Source organism: Emys orbicularis, chromosome 4 (assembly GCF_028017835.1).
Source record: "Emys orbicularis isolate rEmyOrb1 chromosome 4, rEmyOrb1.hap1, whole genome shotgun sequence".
Lineage (NCBI taxonomy): Eukaryota > Metazoa > Chordata > Testudines > Emydidae > Emys > Emys orbicularis.
The window spans coordinates 47,894,185-47,907,679 of NC_088686.1; the positions used below are offsets into that span (position 1 = coordinate 47,894,185).

The 13,495-nt window shown below is 44.9% G+C and overlaps 2 protein-coding genes across 7 annotated transcripts in view; one reads left to right on the top strand and one right to left on the bottom strand.

Annotated features, from left to right (window-relative positions):
- The window catches only part of RALGAPA1 (Ral GTPase activating protein catalytic subunit alpha 1), a 246,013-nt gene extending 240,028 nt beyond the window's left edge, over positions 1-5,985 (top strand). For all 6 annotated transcript variants that reach the window (XM_065403818.1, XM_065403817.1, XM_065403820.1 and 3 more), the window contains one exon: positions 5,837-5,985. In XM_065403818.1, the coding sequence (XP_065259890.1) occupies positions 5,837-5,985 (149 nt within the window). The remainder of the gene's footprint in view (positions 1-5,836) is intronic.
- A 4,316-nt stretch (positions 5,986-10,301) lies between these two features.
- INSM2 (INSM transcriptional repressor 2) lies at positions 10,302-11,870 on the bottom strand. Its single transcript, XM_065404320.1, has one exon. The coding sequence runs from the start codon at positions 11,868-11,870 to the stop codon at positions 10,302-10,304; it is 1,569 nt and encodes a 522-aa protein (XP_065260392.1).
- Between the last annotated feature and the right edge of the window lie 1,625 nt (positions 11,871-13,495).

Here is a 13,495-nt window from a genome sequence, read left to right on the forward strand (position 1 = left end):
ATCCTGGGCAGCCTGGTAGGCTCATCTGTGTACTGAATGAGACAGAGATCCAGTGTAAAAAATAGTATGTGATCATGTAATTCAAGACTATGTCTTAATATACATGCACAAGAGGGCAGAATTAAGGTTGCATGGGCATCCTTAATTCTGGCATTTCCTAACTTTTGAGTGCTTTGCAACCTTAATAATGTTCTTTTAACATAGTTTTTGTGTGTATAATTTCCTAGGTTTTTAAAAAAGCAAACTGAAAAAACAAACTTCATCATGTGGCATCATATGGATACTTACATAGTTCATCAGCAGTATTGGAATCTTTCGATCCACCATACAGATCTCTGCCACTTGAGCTAATGGAGTAACTGATAGCAGTAGTAGGTTGTCATCCTCTATGTGGGTGGGTCCAGCAGGGGAGGCATTGATAGCACAGGAGACATAGGCTCCCTGTTGTCAGTTCCACTGCTTGTCCCCGGCCCAACCTACAACATCCCAAAACTGCAACTGTAGAGAAAATCCAGCTTCACCCTTTCAGCCCGGGTCTGGAACATGTTCAGCGAAGATAAAATTTTCAGGGAATTTAGCTCCAAAGCTCTAGGAAGTCTCTGAGTATATGCAAACTGATTTTTCAAAGACGTAAAACTTGGGCAGATTTTCATGGGGAGCAAAAAGTACATCCCTGCAACAATGACTCCCCTTCCCCGTCCCCCACCACCCCACCACCACCCTATTAAATTTCAAGTCCTGTTCCAAAGCATAGGAGTACTAGAATTTCTCAAAAGATCACTGGAGTTTAACATGGGCAAAATATATTTCTTCCTATCCATCTTCTCAGAAATGACTGGACTGTTTTGTTTTAAACTTTCAAGAAAAATTCAGCCAAAGGCAGACCCCCAGCATGGAAAAATTACGGGCCAAATGGTTTGAAGTGATAAACAACTAAACACAGGGTCTTATCATGGAAAGTCTTGGATAACAGGTGGTGCAACACGCCTTGGGAAAACAGAATTTTAAAATAGGGGTTATTTTTAATGTTTTAAAATTTTGGAGAGTCAGAATTGGCCAGCAGAATGAGTTATATGTACCTGGATTCTATAGGAATTCATGAGGTCAAATACTGTATATCAGCAGCTCTTGGGTCCACCACTTCAATCATTTTCAACTCATATACAAAGGTGAAAGTATAACTATATTTCCCCCTTTCTTACATCTAAATATATTTAGCAATTGTAAAAGTAAGCATCTTTTCTTAAATACCACAACCAAAATAGCTTTTAAATTTGTCTTTAAAAAAAATGAAAATATAACAATTAAAATTTTAGTTTCCAACTTTCCCATTCTGTTCACCACTAAAATGAGCACAACTGGCTGTGAAAGTATTTTGAAGCTTTATTATGATCACTGAATATTCTAACCACCTAGCCCATCATACTACTTTAGTCTAACATGGTCAAGCATCAGTCCTCTAAAAAATGGGGATGACCCTTTGGTAATTGTCTTTCAAATGATTTGACATAATTGTTACTAAGTCATCTTTTTTTCTAATAGCATTTTCTGCTTCTATTTCATTTGTCAACTAGGTTCTTTATTTTTGTTTAGGCTTGCTATAATTTGAATAAATATATAAAGATGGCCAAAATAATATTTACATGAAAAACTTAAAAACTCTGAAGGGGAATTTAAAGTTGCAAATTGATAGCTATGACATCTGGAACACATTGCCAGTAAATTTATTATTTTAATCCATCCATTGTTATCAGAATTAAATCTCATAAACTGATGTTATTCTTCACTCTTCTGGTTTTATATGTTCAGATGTAGAACACACCTTACATGACATCTCTTCTTCAGTAAACCCAAGTCTGTTACCCGCATTTTAAAGTTTTTAGATTATACATAAACTTACATTTTCTAATGTCTGTCTTCAGTAATTGTAAACAAAATATTATGTAACACTGGAGTAATACTTCAATCAAAATTGTACGTTATTTTTGAAGTATTTATCCAGTGTAATTGGTGGTTTTCCTTTTGAAAGCTGGTGAATGTTAGAATTCTCTTAATGCTATAGGTAAAACACCATGTTCTGATTTACCCTTTGACTTACACAATACAGCTCAAATGTTACACTGATATTTTTCCCTATTTCATCTTTTCAGCTGATTCCTTTTTTATGCTAGGTGTAATTCTGAGCATATTAAAAATGTGAAACAGTGATGATGAACAGAAGCAAAGTATCAAACTTCCATTTTTATTTTTCCTTCTGGGTTTTTTTAAGGAAGTATTGAACTGTTTTCACAAACTTTTAAGAAGAGCTTAAGATAGAGTGATTGGCATGTGTTGCATTTGTACTAAATAAGACTGCTGGATCTAGGTGATTTTATAGAACTCTTTTTTTCCTTTCTTTTTCCTTATAACTCTTAGTCGGTAAGTATAACTCCTGATTTCAGAGCTATTGCTCCATTACGCATACTAACCTGTCATTCTCTTTAACCTGTAGCATGAACAGCAGTTACATAATGAAATTCTATCTATTCTGTCATCTGTGCTCATCTGTTAATGCCCTTCAACCTTTGCGGTTCGTGTCTAGTGTCTCATACCTGTTACTTTTATCTTTTCTTCCCCCTCCCCCACTTGTGTCCACTCCTTCCTCATCACTTCTTCATTCTCAACAAAGAAAGAAATGCTGTGATATTTCTTCTCCTTCTAAAACCTCCACTAGAAAGCACTGACCACATCAAGGTAAAGGGCAAAGGCTTGAAACGGAAGGTCTTTCACACTAGCTGTGAATGGCATGCTGTGCAAAACATCCATGGTTTTCTATTCTCTAATTCCCATGATTTGAAATGCTTTAATTCATTATAAAATTAGAGCAAGATAGAATTTCAAAAAATGAAGAGGGTGTGTGTTTCCCCACTTGCATTTTTTATAAGGCATAGTGAGTTAGGCACTATCGTACCGTTCCAGATTGTTTGGCAATGCAGTACCTAGTTCATGAACAGAATTGCTGTCACCAGCTGGGGAACAAATAACACAGTGCCTTTTCCTCCCCCTGTCACTTGGGTGGGTCATGTCAGTTTGAACAACATGAGAAGTACTGTGGTCTCTTTGGAGTAGGCAGATGATGGATCAGACAAGTAGAACATCTGAGTTGTTAAATCGGTTTGGTTTATGGCAATATGTTTTAGGTACATACTTCTGACCTGAGTATGTGATTTCACTGACCACTTTAGGGCATCATCAAAATAAATTATATTCAGCGATTTATATGTGTAATAAAGTGATCCCCTCTATGCATTGAGCTTACGCTGAGGAGTGGTAGCCTCAGTTTTGATTGTTACATCTATATTGTAGAGAAGAGGCCAGGGAACGGGAAAAATATAGGTTGAAATTCTGGTCCCATCGAAGCCTATTCAAGTTTTACCTTTGATTTGAGTGGGATCAGGATTTCACCCATAATTTCTATAGGCCAAAATTATCAGTAAGGATTCCGGTAATGAGATAAATCAATCTGCCAGGCTGTGCTACAAGTTAATTATAATTAGTTAAGTCTATCTGTTAGAGTTGAGTGAATAATGGAGTTTGTGGTTTGCTGGCAATTCTGAAAATTCAGGAAAAAATTGTTTTGAGTTGAAGTGAAAATAGAATTCCTTGGGTTGTTGGGGGGCATTGTTTTGTTTTTTGTTTTGTAATGAGAAAAATTGGAGGGAAATGAATTGGATCAAAAACTAAATGTTTAATTTCAACCCCAATTTTTTTGATTTCAGACATTTTCACAGAAGCAAAGGCTTTGATTCACAAAATTCAGGGGATGAGCTGGGGGAAGGAAAGGCCTCTTTTTTATAACTCTTAATTCAGTGGTTAGGGTACTCACATGGGATGTGGGAGACCCAGGTTCAATTCTCCCCTCTGCCTCGTGTAGAAAAGGCATTTGAACTTCAGCATCTCCGCAGTGCAGGAGAGTATCCTAGTCTCTGGGCTATGGGATATTGTGCTGTGGATCTTTCTCAATCTGTTCTGTTGAAGCTGTTCTATTTATTATAAATAGTCACTGGATTGGGGACTTACACTTCAGTCATCTCCCACATCCTAGGCGAGTCCCCTAACTACCAAGCTATAGAGCAGAGGTCCCCAAACTCTGGGGCACGTCCCTCAGGGGCAGGGAGGAATGTTCAGGGGCATGCCTAGGGCCCAGGCCAGCCCCCACAGGGGACAGGGAGGGAGGGCCGCCCCACCACAGCTCCAGCCAAGGCTCCACTCCCACCCCTGCCCCCAGTGTCAGCCCCCTTATCTCTATCCACGTCCCCCCTTCATGGAGCTGCAGCCCTGCTCCTGGCCCCAGCCTGGGGAGGGAGCGGGCACGGACAACGGAAAGGGAAGGCACAAGGTAAAATGTTTGGGGATCTCTGCCATAGAGTCTGCTGGCTTGTTCGTTGTCATTCATAGGAGCAATCCATAGTCATTGGGACAGGGAAAGAGAGTGAGAGTGACTTGATAAGCCAGGTGGTTAAACCTAGAATGTAGGAGACACCAGTTCATGTTCCTGCTGCAATTACTACTTAAATATTTATTTTAAAAAAAAAAAAGTAGAACAGCTTTAACAGGACAGATTGAGAGAGACCCACACCAGAATATCCCATAGCCCAGTGGCTAGGACAATCACCTGCAATGTGGGAGATGCAAGTTCAAATCCCTTCACTTCATCAGGGGAATTGAACCTGGGTTTCCCATATGCCAGGAGAGTATTCTAAGCACTGGCTAAAGCAGCAGTTCTCAACCCACAGGCTGCATGCAGCGGCAGCCCAATTAGCATGCAACTGTGGCTCAGCTGTTTACTAAAAAAAATTCAAAATGTGCTGCTCTGGTCTGGCAAGGGGCGGGGCTGGCTGAGGGGAGTTTGGTCAAAACTATTTGGCAAATTCAACACATCACTGATAGTTTCAGCTGAACTGAAACTGCATTTTTTGGGCTAATAAACTATTCAAGGAAAAAAATTCACCCAACTGTTTATTGTAGATACTCAAGAGGGACTGATGAACACAGTTATAAATCTCTGCACACAGAAATAATTAGAGAGAATGCAACTTTGATCTCTCATTTGTTACTTTTTCTTTTGCATCTTTTTGTGGGAGAGGATGTTGAGGACGGAAGAGTTGGGTGGTGTGGTTTTCATAATGAGCTCTCAAAAAAAGTCTCTGGGCCTTCTGAGGGTGCTCAGGTAATGAGTTGCCTTCTGTAATCTTAAATTCATCTTGTTCCTTTTACAAAGAAAATAAAGCATGTAGAACATCCAATTAGTAAGATCTGTTCAAGCTTCTGCCTTGTGCATCTGGAGGAATTTGTCTTCTCGTGCTTTTTACTAAAGATTAGGTCCTACCAATGGGGGCCCCTCAGTGATCCCCTTCTCCCAGTTCTGCCTTTTCAGTTGCTTTCCTAGAATTCACTGCATACTCACCAAACTGTTAATCCTTCACATTCTGACTGCCAAGTGAATTTGCTTTCTCTCTGGTTATAGTTTGATTAATAACTCTCCATCCTTGAAGAAAGCTGTCGTGTTTGCCCTCCTGACAAGAGGAATGGTGTTGTCCATTTCAGTCCTGTCTCATTGCAGAGATTGAGGTTTACAGTACCTTGTAGACTAGGGAGAGTTTTTGGCATAGCTTTTTCTTTAGGGGTTAATTTGTTCTCTTGCTACTTTTGTTCAGTGAAGTTTCACACAGTTGGTAAAGGGTTTGTATATGCTGCGCACTGATGGCGTAGCTCCAGTTCCCATCTGTTCCCTGTCTGTAGATTTCCTTGCTGTGAGTGAGGAAGACTGGACTAACAAGCTTGGTGTCCTCTGCAGGCTCCTGCCCAGAGACCCAGCCAGGCGAAACTCCAGCAGCAGTGCAGGTGGATGGGACTGATTTAGCTTCTCCAATGTCTCCTCGGACTAGCAAGAGCCGAATGTCCATGAAACTTCGCCGCTCCTCTGGCTCAGCCAACAAGTCCTAAACATTGAGAAACCTGCAGCTTCCTAATAAACAGTGATCAGCAACCCCCTAGTGCACTGACTCTCTGCTTTCAGTTAAAGGAAAATGTTCCTGATGTGTCTCTCCCATAGCCAGCGCAGCCTTTTCCTGTACATTTATTTTAGACAGCGACACTGGAATTTTATTTGTAATTTAATATTTTAGCTTTTGTTGTGGTTTTTTTTTTTTTTTTTTTTATAAAACTCCAGGCTGCCATATTATTTTCAGTGTAGTTTCTTCTCTGCACTTTTTACCTTCCAGGATGATGATGTCTAAAGTAGCCACTTTTAACCCTGTTGTTAACCTCAAGGCACACACGGAATTGGAGACTGCAGTCTTATTACATTTTATTTATTGTGCCCCCATTGCAATTTTCTTTGTAACAGAAATAAATAAATATGTACAATTTGAAAATGAATGTACAATTTTAAATTCCAAATACATTTGTAACGTCCTCATCAAATGTCACAGATATTGTTCATGCACAGGATGTGTACAGATTATTTATGTTATAAGAATAAAATACTTAAAATAAATGGTCTTTTAGCATTTCAGAGTTCAAATGAGAGAATTTGCTAGCAGCACCAACTCCTTCACTATGTAATGTGTCATTTCATAACTGTGCAGGTGATGCCATAACCTATGCCCAAATACCAGAAAAAATCACTGTGCTGAAATTCTATTTATGCTTGGCTTCCAAATATTTTTATAATGTTTGCTTTCTAAGTTGTATCAATAGTAAATTCTATTCTGTTCTGAAGCTGTGGCCTTTATCATCAGGCTGCTGGGTCTAGATCTATATTGCTCTTTCTTACATAAAAGCACTTTTCTGATGTAAATTCATTGCTACAGTGATGTGTACTTTCGAAGAAAAGGGAACATGCTCCAGAAGTCTGACCTGAAATACTGGGTTTTTTTCTAACCATATAGGTGTAGATTAGTACACATTCCACCCACCAAGAGATATTTTCCTACAGGCGATGAAATGCTCACAGTTGTTTTGAGTTGGGCATATTCTGTTTTAATGAAATGTAGCATGGCATTGGTACTAACTGCATGTGTAAATATATCATAAGGCAACAATAGAAATATAAATTATGTATTGTCATTCATGTAGTATCTACAAATTTGTAATGGTTAAAGAGAAGACATGCTATTTAATAATACAATAAAATTATTCTTACCACCTTCTTTATATTATTCATTCCTCTGCAGAGATTGGACTCTTGTTATTCAAATCAATGAGAGTGGCTTAGTCTGTTATCAGATAAATTAGAGGGTTTGGGAAGGGTTGGTGTAATGTGTGATTTTGTTTTCATCCTTACTAAATTTGGTGTAAATTCTTAGATCTCTAACCTTAGCCCCTCGTAGTGCTTCCAACACAGATCCTCTGAAAACTCTTCCCCAGAGCCACTAGGCTAATATGCAGTACCTAAAGCAGGTCAAATAATACAAAGCACCTATGAGAACATCTTGCTGTGTGAGGTATGCGCTCTTAGCTCGTTGCAGGAACAGCATTTGGTGGTCATTATATGGTTTTAGTCAGTTCTTAGTTCATTATATTTGATTGTAGGAGCAAAGATTAAGGCTGGTGATGTGATAGTCTCATTTATTAAGTGAGTTTCTCCAAGAGAGAATTTACTTTAAAGAAATTAATTAGATTTGTTTAAAACCTCCCTTTAGACTTTTGATGCTTTTTAAAAGCCTTCCTAGAATACCAAATTACCAAAGCCCCTTTCGTTTCTCAACAGATCGCTGCAAAGATGCACTTATGAAATAATAGCACTGTTCAGATAAGTTCTGACAAAACGTGTTGTTGAGCTGGAACTTTTGCTTCAGCAGTTTTGTGTGAAGGTTTTCCCCATGTTTATAGATTGACTCTTCTGAGTTTTTGGGCCAAACAAGAGAAACACCCCTCTCATGCATATTTGTACTTAGGAAACTAGCATTGTATCTTTAATCTTTTGTTATACAAGTCTCACTACTCCATGCCTTCATACTTTATATTTGTGTATAAAGAGATGCTAAACTGTGAAGAAATAATTACTGTAGAGGAAGCCAATCCAGCTATTTTTAATTGATTATTCTGCTCATTTGAGAGGGTACAGGCGCTGATTATTTTAATCTATTAGTCTATACAAAATCACCTGCTAACCCATTCCCCAGCTAGCTTCAGGAAAAGGATTAGTTTTGTTTTAAATACTTTATTCAGATATCACTTTTGCCTAAGTTACCATCCTATTTTGAAATAAGTATTTGTATGCAGAGATTCAGGAGGAAACATCACTACCTTTGCACTCTGAATGTGATGTTCTAAAACATTCAGACAGATCCCTACAAGTGAGGAAATATATTGCCAATGCACTTAATATAGAGAGAGACAAGGTGGGTAAGATAATCTTATTTTTCAACAGGCCACTTCACCTTGAACGGTCCCAAAGGGCTGGTCTACACTGGGGGGGGGGGGTCGATCCAAGATACGCAACTTCAGCTACGCGAATAGCGTAGCTGAAGTCGAAGTATCTTGGATCGAATTACCTAGGGTCCAGACGGCGCGGGATCAATGGCCGCGACTCCCCGTCAACTACGCTACCCCTGCTCGCTCTGGTGGAGTTCCGGAGTTGACGGTGAGCGCGTTCGGGGATCGATATATCGCGTCTTAACGAGACGCGATATATCGATCCTGGATAAATCGATTGCTACCCCGATATGGCGGGTAATGAAGACTTACCCTTAGAATGTGTGTTAACTACTTATGCTAAATAATCGTGACATGGAATACCTTTCCCAGACCTGAAGAAAAGCTCTTTGGGGCTCAAAAGCTTGTCTCTCACCAACAGAAGTGGGTTTAATAAAAGATGCGTCAGCCACCTTGTCTCTCTAATATCCTAGAACCCAGATGGCTATAATACTGCAACCTTAATGTTGTGTGTCAATATAGGAGGGGCGCTTATCTCATCTGCTCTTTAGCAACATCGTAGAAGGACTGTGTCGTCTTTTAAGCATAGCTAATGTTCACAACAGCAGTAGAGGGGCTGGAGTTTGAGTTAATTGAGAAAGAGGGGATTCGGGATCGTAGCCGCTTGGAATCCTGAGCGCTGAAATGGATCACTTACAGGCATCCTGTTTGATGATTTTGTACTGGTGCTCTTTGCCCGTGTTCTGGATAAAACACAATGCCAGGAATGTACCCATTTCTGTGTAGTGCCGTGGCCAAGCTAGCAGCCCACTAAAATCGCAAAAGTTTTCCAACCTCCAGTTAAGAGAGGAGCGTTTCGTCTACACTACATTTTCTAGAGTATACAACATACAGTGATCAGAAAAGGCGCAAATAGCTAACAAACGGTTAACAATTCATATTTTAATAACCAACAGCAGACAGTACGGTTAATTCTCCATAAGTATTGCTAGTTATATAGGACTTGACACTGACTTAATATGAACACTTAACTTTATGTACTTTAATACAGGATACAGCGAAGAAAACACTTCATAATAAATTATTAAAGTTGAGGAGCTGGGGCTTCTATTAAAACAGTTTAACTAAGCCAGTCTCCTTTTTCACGAAAAATAATACTCTTCTTTTTAAATAGGATATGCGGCTGTACTTCTATCCCGGGGGAGAGACTGCAGAAGATTATTTACTTTCACTTTGTCAGTAGCCGCTTCCCCAGCACTCCCCAAAGCCCACAGCCAGCCCGAGATTTTTATGTTTGGATAATTTTCGTCCTTTCAAGCATTATATAGGAGCTCTTCAAAATACTGTTACTAACTTTCAGTGGTAAGGGGGCCATGCCTAGATCCAACTCCCCAACTTTATTGAAAATATGACGCTTGTCACTAATTCTCTCTCACTTCTTGGACTCACAGAATATACATTGCAGTCTAAGTCCATTAAGGCAGCAAGGATAATTCGTAGTCAACTTGTGGTTGACTTATTAAACTTTTGGCATGATGGCAACGGGACTTTTCGTTCGCTGCCACTTGGCAGCCTCTCCCCTGCCCCTTCCTGATTTTTCCTTTGTAGACATGTATGCACACACTGCGACTTTCCATAGGAATTACAGCTTGGATAGGATTCGTTTAGCTTACCGGTGGTTTTGAAGAATCCTATCAAATCAACTATTTAAACTATAGGAGAGTCATTAACACTGCAGACTACAACCAAATACACCCCTTCCCCCGGGAGCACTAGACATTTCAAACACCAGTTTAGAGGGACTCTGAAAGGTGACAGTTCAGTCCCTATGAACGAGATTCCCCTGTCAGGGCCCGTGCCTTCCCATGCCCTCTTACTCATTAGCAGCCTGGTCTGACCGCCATCTGGAGCAGAAGGACCTGCCTGTTCTCCGTGGGGTGGCACTTGTTGATGTGCCTGGTGAGCCCCGGCGAACTGAAGAAGGTAGCAGGGCAGTGCTTGCAGGAGAAGATCTGCTGCTCCCCTTCCGTGGCACTGCTCTCGGGCTGCACCATGGGCAGCAGCAGCTCCTCCCGCACGGCGTGCCACAGCCGGTGCTTGTCCCTGATGTCCGCCGAGGGGAAGTGAGCCCCGCACAGGTGGCAGGGGAAAGTGATCTGGCCCCGCTCCAGGGGGCTGTAGGCCGTGGGCCGGGGCGCCTCGTGGGTGCTGAGGTGCTTGCGCAGGTAAGCCTGGCGGCGGAACTTCTTGTGGCAGTAGGGGCAGACGAAGACCTCGTTGCCGCCGGGGATCGGGCCCGGAGGGGCCGCCACCCTCAGCCCCTCGCCGCCCGCCCCGCACAGGGCGCTCTGGCCGGCGGGCTTCAGGTCTCGGCAGCAGGAGCTGTCCGCGGCGCTGGGGTGCTGATCCTGCTCGGGCGGCGGCGGCGGCTGGCGCGGCCCCTCTGGGGCTGCGGGGCGCGGCTCGCTGCTGTTCTCCTTCCCCTCAGAGGGGCACGGGGCGCCCGAGGGCTTCTTGGCGCCCGGGCCGTCGGCGGCGGGGCGGGGCTTGTGCCAGCGGCGGTGCGAGGCCAGGTTGGCCGGGCAGCTGAAGATCTTGTGGCACTCGGGGCAGCGGTACTCGACGCGCACGATGCGCGAGCAGCGGTGCTGGGCCAGCGCCAGCGGGTCGGCGTACTGCTCCTTGCACAGCTGGCAGATGAACTCGCCCAGCGGCGTGCGCCCGCCCGCGGGGGGGCCGGCCCTGCCCTCCGGCCCTTCCGCCTTGATCCGCAGCCCCAGCACAGGCGACGTGGTCACCTCGTCGGCGAAGCTGAGCTTCCGCAGGGCCTTGGGCTTCTTGGCCGGCGCCTTGGCCCGGGGCGGCCGCTTCAGCGCCGGGCAGAGCGGTTCCTGGGCCAGCCGGCCGCCCGGCGCGGGGAGGGGCGTGCGGGGCGGCAGCAGGAGCCTCTCGGCGGGCGGGAAGGACTCGGCGGAGGCGGGCGAGCTGAGGCAGCGCTCGAAGAAAGCCTTCCTCAGCCCCGCCGCGCTGCAGGCGCCCCCCGCACCCCAGGCGGCCGGTCCCTCGGGCGGAGTTGGCCGGCAACTGGCTATCCCAGGAGCTGGCTCCGGGCTCGGCGGCGGGGCGACCGGCTCCCCCTCCTCCCGGGCGGCTTTGGGGAGCGGGGACAAGGGTGGGCCGGCCCCCGCGGCCAGAGGGGGCTCCTGGGCGGGGGGCACCTGTAGAGGCTGCTGGAGGTCCCTCTCCTGGCGGCGCACCCTGTAGGAGCCGCCCGCCCTCCTGCTCCGCTTCACCAGAAACCCCCGGGGCATCTTCCCGCGTGCGGGGCGGTGGCGAGGGCCAGGGCACCGGGCTGAGCCTGCAGCCCCCCAGGAGCGCTGAGCATCGCGGCGCCGCCTGCCCGAGGTGCATTTATACCTAAAGGCGCCTATTGTTTGCCAAGGCGTCATCCTCCCTTCAGCAAAGGGCGGCCAATGAGGAGTTGGAGCCGCCGCTGGATGAGGGAGGGGAGGAGGATGGGCTGGGAAGGGAAGGAGCCTCAAGTGTGTGGGCGGGGGGGGGGGCTCTGAGTCCTGGCTAGAGGGCCCCTCCGAACACCCTCACCGCTAGGGACAGAGGGTCTGAGCTGGCGCAAGGCGTCCAACGCAGGCCACAGCCCACGCAGACTCTGCCCTTGGATCTTCATGGTCCCTGCCTGGGGTTTGGAATTACACCAACCAATACACCCATCCAACGGGAGAGAACCCCCTTCTGACCACTCTGTAGCTAGACCAGCTTAGCTCCCCCCAGCCCAGCGCTGGGTATGGGCTGCCACAGGAGCCCCAGGTCTCTGGTCTGACGGCTACCAAATGTTATCTTGACTAGAGACCCTGGGAGTTCCAGGCAGGCTCTCGGCGACGCTTACCCTACAGTTCCCAAGACCATGGGAGTCCAGGGAGTTACCTTACGGGAGCTTCTCCTGGAATGACCGTTCTTTAAAGCTGGGGGTAGGTTAAGTGAAAGAAGCAATTTCTCTTCCCTCTAAAATCCTGGAGATTGATCTAAATGAGTGAATTGCACGTGTTTATGTCCTGACTGTCGCTGGTTCTTCAGTGTATCTGTCCCGCTATTTCCTCCTTCCTTGGGGCCCCACCATCACTTACTCCCTCTTCTGCAAGGCGTTTGCCTGGTGGACTAAGACATTTTAGATCTTCTTATAACAATGGATCAAATTCATATCCCCCGTCATCAAGTGCATCCTATGAGGTGAATTTAGTCCATCTCACATCAAGAAATGGGATAAATTTAACAGGAAGTCCTCCACTCCCAGCCTTGCAAGATGTCCTCCTCCTGAGAAGGTAGGTGAAATATATCAATGTGGGGGTCGTTTTCTCTTTAATTACCAGTTTACATCCATCTAATTGACATGTCTCTAGTCTAGATCTAGTTTGCTAAGTTAGGTTTTTATTCCTACCCGAAAAAAGGCAACAGGAAGCACAAGCACTTACAGCCTCTCCCCATTCCAGCGCTCCTTGGAAAAAGAAGCACCAGGACTTTGTAAAGGATTGGCTTCTATGTGTGTTAAAGAGGTGGTACCCGCTCAGCTACACTTGACTTGTTCAGAAAGTTAATCATAGGTTTTTCCTTCTGTAGCGCCTATCAGGTCCACCCCACTAGACAGTGCTGGGTAGGTGGTCCCAGTTGTACATTTGTTAGAGCTTTGTCCAGTCTAGTTTGAAATGATCTAAGCTGTCTGCCGTTGCACTTTGGGATGGAACTGGGGCTGTGTGTCTGTCACTGTGTTTCTCTTCAGGGGTATGTCCTCTACTGCCAGGCACCAGCACTCTCATTACCATACAGCTGCTGGCCTGCTTGCTGCAGCTTCACACTGTTGGAGAGAGAGAGGGATGGAGATATGGGACAATTTAATGCACTGAACCATTGGCTTGTGTTTTCATTTCAAACCGTGCCTCCTAAAGCTCCAGGGGAAAGGGCTTTTGTCTGCCAGCTACCGCACCTTGGTAAATTAAGTCCCAAGCAGACTGTGAAGAGCTACAAAAGAATCTCACAAAACTGGAGACAGCTTCTGTCTGAG

Coding starts and splice junctions, on each gene's coding strand:
- INSM2 (XM_065404320.1), bottom strand. CDS start 11,870: ATGACGCCTTGGCAAACAATAGGCGCCTTTAGGTATAAATGCACCTCG.